This window comes from Leptosomus discolor, chromosome 10 (assembly GCF_034619465.1).
Source record: "Leptosomus discolor isolate bLepDis1 chromosome 10, bLepDis1.hap2, whole genome shotgun sequence".
In the NCBI taxonomy this organism is placed as follows: domain Eukaryota; kingdom Metazoa; phylum Chordata; class Aves; order Leptosomiformes; family Leptosomidae; genus Leptosomus; species Leptosomus discolor.
In genome coordinates this window covers 14,989,286-14,999,049 of record NC_141400.1, presented here as the reverse complement: position 1 = coordinate 14,999,049, position 9,764 = coordinate 14,989,286, and the positions used below count along the sequence as shown (strand labels likewise).

Below are 9,764 nucleotides of genomic sequence, written 5' to 3'. Positions count from 1 at the left end.
CCCGGCGAGGGGCTGCCGCTGCCCGGCGGGACCGGGCGGGACGGGACGGGACGGGACGGGACGAGCCGCCCCAGCTGGCAAGTAGAGAAGAAAAAAAAAAAAATTAAAAAAAAAAAAAAAAGTCCCCGCAGCTGCTCGCAGGCAGCGCCGGGAGAGGGTGCTCTGCACCCCCGCGCAGCGGGCAGCGCCCCCAGCCGCAGCCTGCCCGCCCCCGGGGCTGGCCCGGGGCGCCCAGCGGCGGGTGCTGCCGTCCTGGGGTCCCTCCACCCAAGGGTGTCCCCGCCCTGGGCTCGGGATATTTGGTCGCAAGTGGGGTCGTGGGACAACCCCCCCACACCCCCCCCCCCGCCCCCCCCCCCCCCCGCGCCCCGGGAATGCTCTGTCCGTGGGGTCACCTGCAGGAAGGATGCTCCGTCCTGGGTGGGGGGAAAAGGGGAGCGGGACTCCTGCACCGGGGGTGCTCTCTTCTGGGTGAGGAGAAAGGGGAGCAGGACTCCCTGCACCAGCGTGGGGGCCAGCTGGAGGAGGGCTGCCTCGTGGGGGCTTCCAGTGGTGAAACCCCCCTTCAGCCCCCTGGGAGAAGGGAAGTGAGGGGTGAAGGCAGGATCCTTCCCGGCTTTTGCCATCACCCCGTGAAGTTTCAGCTTGTGCTGGGGTAGTTGTGTAAAAATGGTGGCTTCGGGGTGTTTTCTTCCGGCAGGAGCTCTGCTCTGGGGGTAGCTGTGCTGGCTGGAGGGGTGTTGCACTGTGGTCCATACTGCCTGGGGGACTGCATTGTGGCAACCCCCCCCCTTGAGCATCCCAAACACCCCAAATGCTAGGCCTGGAGCCAGGGTGCTGTTTTCCAGGAGGAAATCCTGCACTTTAGAAATGAGTCCCAAAGGGGTGTGGAAACACATGGATTTGAAAGTGTCCTGTCTAAAAATTGGTGAGAGGAAAGGCAGGTTCCTCCAAATGTTTTTGTTTGGATGATTGTTTTAAATGCTGTGAAATAATAGACATTTCTAAATGAACACACATTCTGACCTGAAAAATCCACCGTTGCCACCCACGGCTGCTGAAATAGGAGTGTTTTAACCTGGTCACGAGGCTGTGCCCATATGGAAACACTGCCAGTTTTTGTCAACAAGTTTCTATTCTGACATTTTCCAAATATCCTCTGGGAGGAGTCCAAGCAGCACGTCGGTGTTTCACCACCACCTGCCCAGCTGGCGGGGGAGCAGAACCGTGTGGTCACCCCATCATGTGCGACTTGGTGGTGGTTTTTTCTGCCCTGGTAACCCTGGGATGAGGGGAATTGTGAAACACCGCTTGGATAGGAGGGTGGGGAAGGCGAGGGGCAGGCCCATGGCTGCCCCGAGTCCCCCAGGGGGGACTGGTGGGACCAGTTGCCTGTGTCCTCTTAGCTAGGTGCTGCTTAACCTGGGTGAAGTTTTGTGAGTCACAGCAGCTTCCTGGCATCAGCTCCCACCACTCAGAAACCACTGAGAGCTCTGTTCTTATCTCTCCCAGCGCTTCATACGTGGGGCAAGTCTCCTTCCCTGCCTGAGAGTACTTATTTGGGCTGGGTAGATCCTTTGCGGGATAAAAAGCTCTGTCAGTGCAAGGTCCTGGTCTCCACCTCTCCAGGGTTAACTAAAAATCCTGGTCTAGACTTTGGAGACTGAAGGGTACAGGGGCAAGCACAAAAGCACATGTGTATTTCCAGGCTGAATTTGCATTGCTGGGGCTGAGGCTGCAAACAGAAGCAACTGTGTGGGCAGCTGAGGAGGAGCCTGTCCAGCTGCCATCACGTCTTGCTGGTGCGCGAAAGTCCAGCCGTTCGCACATGTGCTTGTGGTAATTTCTAGATTTAACTGTGGGGCACCGAGGGGGTTCACTGGGATGCCCCTGTGCCACAAAGTGGGACTCCGGGTAGGGGTTTCTCTCACTAATGGTGGAGAAAAACCAGAGGGTTTGCTCACATTAGGCTGAGGCATCAAGCCAGCAAAGCAGAGCTGGGGCTTGGGGCTGAGGATGTGCAGTGGGGCTGGCTCCAGCACCCCACTCCCCAGCCCTGCACCCCACGCTCCTGCCGCAGGCTCTGGCGTGCTGTGCTCACCGTGGCAGCTACAACCCTGCACTTCTATAAATCACCAACTTTCGGAGAAGGGGCTGCACCAGATCACGTTACATCCTTCCTTCAGCCCACAGGCACATCTGCGAGGCTGCCTGCCGGAGGCCCTGCCTGTGCTGCACCAGAGGTCTCTTATTTTAGCTTGATTTTAGCAGTTTCTCAGTTTCTCCAATCTTTCCTGTGCGGGCTGCACGGGATGTGTCCCTGCTGGAGAGATCTCCCATCTTGGCCCTGCTTCACCTTCCTCTACCCCAACACACTGATAACTTGCTCCCTTTGCAAGGCAGCATTTAAACAGCCAGAACTTTTCATCCCAGCTGCTTTTGAGCAAAACAAGGACTTTCCGTGGCGGTGTAGGGGTGGGATTCATGGCTGCAACAGCTCATCCCCCTCTCCTTAACCAGAGGAACCTGGGGATCCGGGGAGCACGTGGGGCTGGGGTGGCTCACAGAGGGCTGGAGACAACGGGGACTGCAGCAGCGAGGGGATTTCTGCCGGTACGTAGACAGGAAAGTGGAGGCAGTGTGTGTGCGGCAGACCCACCTGGGGCAGCTTCGGCTTGCTTTGAAGTTTGCCCCAACGTCTTTTTCAGTGTTATCGCAATTTCTCCCCAGCAACAACAGGAGCTGGAGACATCTCAAGGGTTTTGTCTGGAAAAGCGAGCCTAGGAGGGTTTATCTCACGCTCAGCTGAATTGCCGTAAATGGGATAACAGCTGGCTGGATGTTGAGTTAATTTGTACCAATGGTCATTTAAAGTGTTTGCCAAAGCTTATGGATAAGAGAAGTATTTATGCAAGCTGTTAAAGTGCTCTCTCTCTAGTTCCAGCGGGAAAGGACTGGACAGGATGGGGTGGGTACAAGGCGGCGTCAGTGCCAGCTCGTGGGTTTTCCATCTGGGACCCTGCCCTGCATGCTCTGTGTGCAGCATGGTCCCATCAGTGCAGATGGGGTCATTCTTTTTTTTTTGTTTGTTTGTTTCTTTTATTTTCAGAAACACAGTCTCGGAAAAAAAAAAAAAAAAAGGAGGGGGAGAAGATTTTGCTGGAAGGTTTTTGGGTGATGAGCTGGCCCGTGGTGACGCCTGGTGGGCCCACGGGGTGGAGAGGGGATGGTCTGTGGTTGTACCCTTCAGCCCTATGCATCATGTGCAAGCTGTTTGCTTTTGTAAACAAGATCTAACGAAGTCACTAACGCTGTCACCCATCTGTGCTGGCTGCTTTTCTTCAATGCAAATGGAAGATGTTTAGCCAGATCTGCTGAGACCTTGTGACTTGAGCTTTGCATGGGTGAGATAGCTCACAAAACCATTTGAACTGCAGAGGATCTTGCATGTGTTGGAGCCCAAAAAAAGGTCACAGACTCCTTTGGTAGGGATCTAGGTCGTGCATGCTTCTATCTTGAGGCATTTCAAGTCATTCCTGCCCCTGCTTGTGTTTTTCCAAGCAAAAAGATGTGGGTTAACCTGTCCTTACAGTCCTTTATTCTCTTTTTCTCCCCCTTGGCAAAATGGAGGGGGGAAGGATGGGAATGGGGAGTGAAGCCTTCACCCACGCTGGTTGTGAGAAGCAGGAAAGCACATGGTGTCCAAGGCTCAAGGTGAGAGTCTCTGCTCCCCTACCAGCCCCAAAGACAATGCTCCAGCCATGCCCACGCCTCTCCCCATGCATCCCCGTTCCCATCCCTGTCCCTTGGCTGCTCCAGGGCCTCAAAGTGAAAACTAATCCTGGACATTAACTTTCTGCCCTGCTCCCGGTTGGAACAGGGCTATTTATTCCTCACCCTTAAGCCTCCACAGTGGATCAGCGACGCAGTTGTCGCTGCCGGCGCGGGGTGGGCAGCAGCACCCGTCACAGCCCCTGCCTGCTCCCGCGCCCTGCCTGCATGCTCCCAGCCAGCCTCGCTGCTAAATAAGGATGGAAGGCTAAAAATAGAGCTGAGGCAAGGGTTTGGACAAGCTGGGCAACCCTTCCCAGGGCCAGGAGTGATACGGGGAGGCCAGCCGGTGTCAGCGTGTGAGGGAGAGCCGAGCTGCCTCCCACAAGTGGGTCCTAACGATGCTGCAGCAGGGGGAGAGGGTCTGAGACCTGCCACGCTTGTGTCCTGTGTGCTCAGTCGGCTCAGCCCCTTCCAGCTTTCCACAGGGAAAAAACATCTGTGCACCAAAATATATGGGAAAACCCAAACTCCTGTGCCATCTGTGATGGTGGGGTACCCATGGGGCCATTCCAGCATGATGGGGGGCTCGAGGCAGCTCTGGCTGGAAAATGTGCAGCTGAAGGGGGAAGGGTGGAGGAGGGGGGGTGTTAAATCCGAAATTTGGAATAGATGGGTGACAGGCAGTGGGGTGCTGAGGCGAACTGCCCAGCCAGGAGCTACCAGATGCCGGGGTTCCCCCAGCCCCCCCCCCGCCCCCCCGCAGCACGCACGGCATCGCGTTTGGGGTCTCAAATATCTCTGCTCCTCAGCTGCCGCCTGCCCTGTGCCGAGCACGGGGGGGGGGCCCGGGGGTCCCGGGGTGGGTCCCGACCCTTCACATGTCCGCGAACACCTCGGCCAGCCAAGAATGCAGCCCTGAGGGGGTGCGGAGGGGGTGCGGGGGGGTGGGCGGTGGGGAGATGGTCCCCGAAACTGGGTGGTGTGGTGGGTGCACCTCGGCGTCCCGCTGCCTGTACCAGCAAGAGGGCAGGTCCAGGGGAAGCGCAGCATTCCCGTCCCAGCATCCCTGGGATTCCAGTCCTGCGCTTGACGACGAAACCGGGGAGGGGAAAAAAAAAAAAAAAAAAAAAAAAAAAAAAAAAAAAAAAAGAGGGAGGGAAAATCTCTGAGCCTACACAAGGGGAGGGAGGAGAATCGGGAGCTGGGCCGGGCCTGGAGCTAGTAGCCTGCAGTCCCACCGCACAGGCCGCCCCAGTCTCACCACTGCCAGCCCCGTCGCTGGGAGAAGCCCAGCTCAGGAAGCCAGCGGCTGCCTCGCTGCTTCCCCTCTCGCTTTTCTCCCCCCCCCAACCCCTGCTCTCCCCCTTCGGGGTCTTTTCCCCACCGGCCGCCGCAGGTTTCGGCTCCTGCCCCCGCTGGGTGCCGCCGGGATGCGGGGAGCGGGGCTGGCGCTGGCGCTCTGCCTCCTGCGGCTCTGCCCGGCCGCGCTCGGAGCGGCGCCCCCGCAGGTGCTGGTGGAGCGGAGCGGCTCCCGCAGGCTGAGCCAGGTGAGAGACCCCCAGCCCTTCACCCCGCTCCGCTTTGGGCAGGGAAAGGGCCGGGGTGGGGGTGTGTGTGTTCCTGGGGGGTGGGTGCGTGTGTGTCGGTGGAGGGAGCAGCCCGAGCGATGCGGGAGGGTGGGGGAAGCTGTTGCCACACTGCTGGGTTTTGCAAGAGGTCAGAGGTGTTTTGTGGCCCAGGAGGACAGAGGGCAAGGGCTAATGCTGGGTGTGTGTCTGCGGCTGGGCTGGGGTGAGGGGGATCCCATCGAGCGTTGGGGGGGGGGGGGGGGGCACGGCTGGAGGTTTGGGATCGGCCTCAAGAGCAGGAGGGAGGGTTTCGGTTTTGACACACCGTTCTGAACCGAGAAGCCCGGCGGCCTCTTTTCCTCGGGCTGAGCTCTCCCTGCAGCCTCCCAGCACCTCGGCTTTCCTTCCTCCTGCTCGGGAGCGTTTTCCAGCTCGGGCTGCTGCCTCCTCGTTCCCACGCAGCGCTGGGCCGGGCTCATCAACACGTGCTGGTTAAGATACAGCTGATTAAGATGCATGACTCTCACGTGGTGTGGAGGGGAACATCTCTATTTATGTTCCAGGAAAGCTGATGTTGCTGGTTAGGAAGGCTGGAGGGGGCTGTATGGGACAGCAAAGGGCCTGCAGCACAGCAATACACAGCCACGCACTGATATTTAGCTTCTACGGAGCCTCTTTGCCTCCAGACCCACTGGCGAGGGGCTCCCAGCTCTTGCTAAACATTGGGGCGCAGCCCTGCCCGTTGCCCTGGCTTGTCCTGAGCCCCGCGTCCTGCCCTGGGCTGCTCCCGGCTGGCGAGCGGGACGGCGGGACGGGCAGCTTGCCTGCGTGGGCAGCGCTGCCCGTTGGGGCTGCCGCCTGGCACCAGGTAATACAGCCTCCACCGGTTCTGCGGCTGCTGAGCAGGCAGGGAGAGCCCTGCGCCTGTGGAACGGGGGACACGGGCTGCCCCGGCTGAACCTGCTTGAGGTGCACAGCCCAGGCGTCCTCCTGCCTCCCTGCCAGGAAAAGATGTGCAATTAGGCTGGAGCTGGCTCGGGGAGGGAGCTGGGGCCGGGCTCTCACCATGGCTCACAGCAGGTTCAGGGGCAGCTGTTGCAGGTGAGTGCTGCCATCCCCCTATCTTTGAATTTGGGTTGTGGGGACAAAGGACTCCGGTGCTGTTGCCAGCCTGTAGCTTTGCTGGTGGTGGCCGGGGAGGCTGGTGGGACTTGGAGGAAACAGGGGAGTTCTCCCAACCCAGGCAGGACACGTGAGCGATGCCCCTCTGTCCAGGTGACGTCCCCTGTGTGTGGATTTTTGTTATCCTGTGGGATAATACTGCTTCCTTGGCTCATTTGGACTGAACCAGCTCAGGATCAGGCCCCTGGGGTGTATCAGACAGGGGATGACCCCAGCTCATCTGCCCTTTGAGCACGGGTGGAGATGGAAATGTTAAGTAATGTTTAAAATGCAATGTGCAAGTGAGATTCCTGCTTTTGCGTGGGACCAGGCGGCCGGAGCCAGTGGATGAGGTCTTGCAACAGCCTGGCTGGTCCTGGCTGAGCTGGGAGGCTGTGTCAGCCCCACAGCCCCCCTGGGGCACAGCGTCCCCTCCAGCCAGCAAAGCCACCTGCTTGCTCACTCTCACGCACCTTTCTCGGTGCTGTTGGCACTGGCTTCTCCCCTTGTTCACGTGCAAAGTGTTCAGAGGCTGAGCTGAGGCAAGTTTGGAAATTGCAGCCTGGGAACCTTCTTTGGGTGTAAAGTACATGCAGGGGGGCTGGATGGAGAGGTTCTGCAATGTCCTGAGGCTCGTAGAGCTGGGAGTGTGAGAAATACAGAGGGAAATATTTATTGGGCATTTGAAGAGGAGCTTAAAGTCATTTTCTGGCTGTGTTTGTGAGCAGATGTTTGGGAGGGGGGGTGGTCAGGGATCCAGCACTGGAAAAACCTCCTGCAAACCCAGGGCAAGGCTCACCCTGGCTCTAACTTCTCCCGTCTCTCGGTACCACAGGTTGGAGGCTTTGCCTGGGAGAACTGTGGTGACAAAAAGGACCCCGTGGTGCTGCAGAGCCTCTCCGTGGCACCTGACCCCATCACCATCCCCGGGAGCCTGCGCGTCAGCGCGGCCGTCAGCAGCGGCACGACCATGGCCTCCCCTCTGAAGGTACGTGCTGGAGATGCCTCCGTGGGACGAGGGAGGGCAGAGCTTCCTTTAACCACCAGCAGCTGGGAAATGCCCAGTGGTGGGTACGGGAACGAGCAGCCGTTGGGGGAATGAGGCATGGAGCGGTGCAGGGCTGAGCCCACCGGGCTCCATAAGCATGAGAATAGGGTGATGGGCATGGGGAGACCCACCATGGGAGCAGACAGCCCAGCGGGAAGCTCCCAACCTTGTCCCAGTGGGAGAAGCCACCTGAACTGTGTCATGTCCTGGGGAGGGAAATGAAACCCCAAGTGCCCTGGATGAAACTTGGGAGGGAAATGAAACCCCAAGTGCCCTGGATGCTCCCGGCAGTCACTGCAGCACTTGTTTTTCGGCAGTCAGACCCGGCTGCTCCCTCCAGGGAAATGCCATGGCACCGCTGTGGGAGCCCTTGGCCAGCTTGGCTGCCTTACACCACTTCTTGGGGACTTTTTGGAATGAGATGGAGCACGTCTCTCTGCCCAAGGCGCATGGGCTGTCTTGAGCAATTCCACGGTGCCTGTTTGGGGCTGGGGCTGCGGGAAGCGTGCCGGAGGAATGTGGAATCAGGGCTGCAGGATGGGAGCTGCCCGGTGGTTTTGGGACAGGTCACCGAGGAGAGGGGAAGGAGCAGGTGTGTGGGGTGCTGGGAGGTGTCTGCTCAAGGGGTCAAGCTGAGGTTGGAGGAAGAGAAACGTGCAGGCAGAGAGGAACCGAAAGCACGAGGAGGAGGTGGGAGGGCTTGCAGTGGCCCTGTGGGCACCCAAAATTGTTGCACGAGTGGGAGCTGAGGGAGATGGCTGGGGCGGGGTGGGTGGGACAGTCTGGAGGAGTTGTGGGTGCCTGTTCTGGTTGCACCGGTGCTGAACACCTTCCCTTCCAGGCAGTGCTGGTGGTGGAGAAGGCGCTGGGTGACCTCTGGATCCAGTTACCCTGCATCGACCAGCTGGGCAGCTGCACCTACAACGACGTCTGCACCATCCTTGACAACCTCATCCCGCCTGGAACGACCTGCCCAGAGCCCCTGCTCACCTACGGCATCCCCTGCCACTGCCCCTTCAAAGCGGTACGCCTGAACCCCTCCCCACCGGGTACCACCGTGCCCTTTGGCGTGGGGCTGGGGGAGGCTGGGCTGACACCTTGCTGACGTGTCCCCTCTCTCTGCAGGGCTCCTACTCCTTGCCAGCCAGCGACTTTGACGTGCCCGACGTGGAGCTGCCTGCCTGGATGACCAACGGCAACTACCGCGTCCGGGTGGCTGTCAGCAACGGTGGGAAGGAGCTCGCCTGCGTCAAGCTGGCCTTCTCCCTGCAGTCCCAGTGAGGGGTGGGGGATCGTCCCTCCTCTCCCCACCGCCTTAGTCCCCTGTCCCATCCCATCCAGTTGCGCCCCATCCCATCCCTGCAAGGTGTGTCCCTCCTCCTGCCAGGAGGAGGCAGCCCCCGTACCCCCGCTTGGTGCCCCCCTCCCCTGCTACACACAGAAAGACCCCTCTGGCTGTCCTGCTGTCCCCAACTCCATCACCAGGGTGTCACTTGCCCCAGAGGAGGTGGCCTTGGGACCTAACCCCAGCTTTTCACTGGGGTAGTTATTTTTTACCCAGTTTCTCTCTCTTTTTTTTTTTTTTTTTTTTTTTTTTTTTTTTTAAATTTTCTTAGTCCCATCAGGTCAATTTTAGACAAAAACATTCCAGGGAAAAGCAATATTTCTTGGAGCAGTCCATGGGGAAGAGGGAGTGTTTGGGAGTGCTGGGGCAGGCTGGAGGGATGCAGGATTAGCTGTGGAGGGTGTCCCCACTTGTCTCCACCACCTCTGGCCAGAGCACAGGGCTGTTTGCAGAAGCATCCCCGAAGTGGCCGCAGGAGCCCTGTCCGTCCCCCCCTGAGCAGCTCTGGGTCTGACTTTCGTGCAGCCCTGTCCTGGGCGTGGGACCAGCTCCGCAACACGAGGTACTGGTGGGAGCACCTCCCCGTGTCCCTCCTGCCACAAACATCACCAGCCCAACAGGACTGAAACTGCCCAAACCCCTGATGGCTGTTCCCACTTGCAAGGGACCAAGTGGCCGGTGCTGCTCCCAACAGCAGGAGAGGTGGCCGGACCCTGGCTGCGCTCGCTCTGGGGACATGCAGGGCTGTGACAGGCAGCTGGGGCACAGCCTGGCCAAGGACAAGTCCCACTTATCTCATTTTGCCACTGGGACTGGGCCGAGGCAGGATGCTGCACTGGGACCATCCTTCCCATGCATCAGCAGAAGC

The 9,764-nt window shown here is 59.2% G+C and overlaps 1 protein-coding gene across 2 annotated transcripts; it reads left to right on the top strand.

Annotated features, from left to right (window-relative positions):
* Window positions 1-5,204: 5,204 nt before the first annotated feature.
* Window positions 5,205-8,832, top strand: GM2A (ganglioside GM2 activator). Of its 2 annotated transcripts, none has more exons than XM_086471088.1 (4): window positions 5,205-5,321; window positions 7,339-7,491; window positions 8,393-8,575; window positions 8,677-8,832. In XM_086471088.1, the coding sequence occupies exons 1-4, from the start codon at window positions 5,205-5,207 to the stop codon at window positions 8,830-8,832; spliced, it is 609 nt and encodes a 202-aa protein (XP_086327214.1). The 2 variants fall into 2 exon arrangements, with proteins under 2 accessions (XP_086327214.1, XP_086327213.1); XM_086471087.1 differs by having other exon boundaries at window positions 7,339-7,495; window positions 8,397-8,575.
* Window positions 8,833-9,764: the final 932 nt, after the last annotated feature.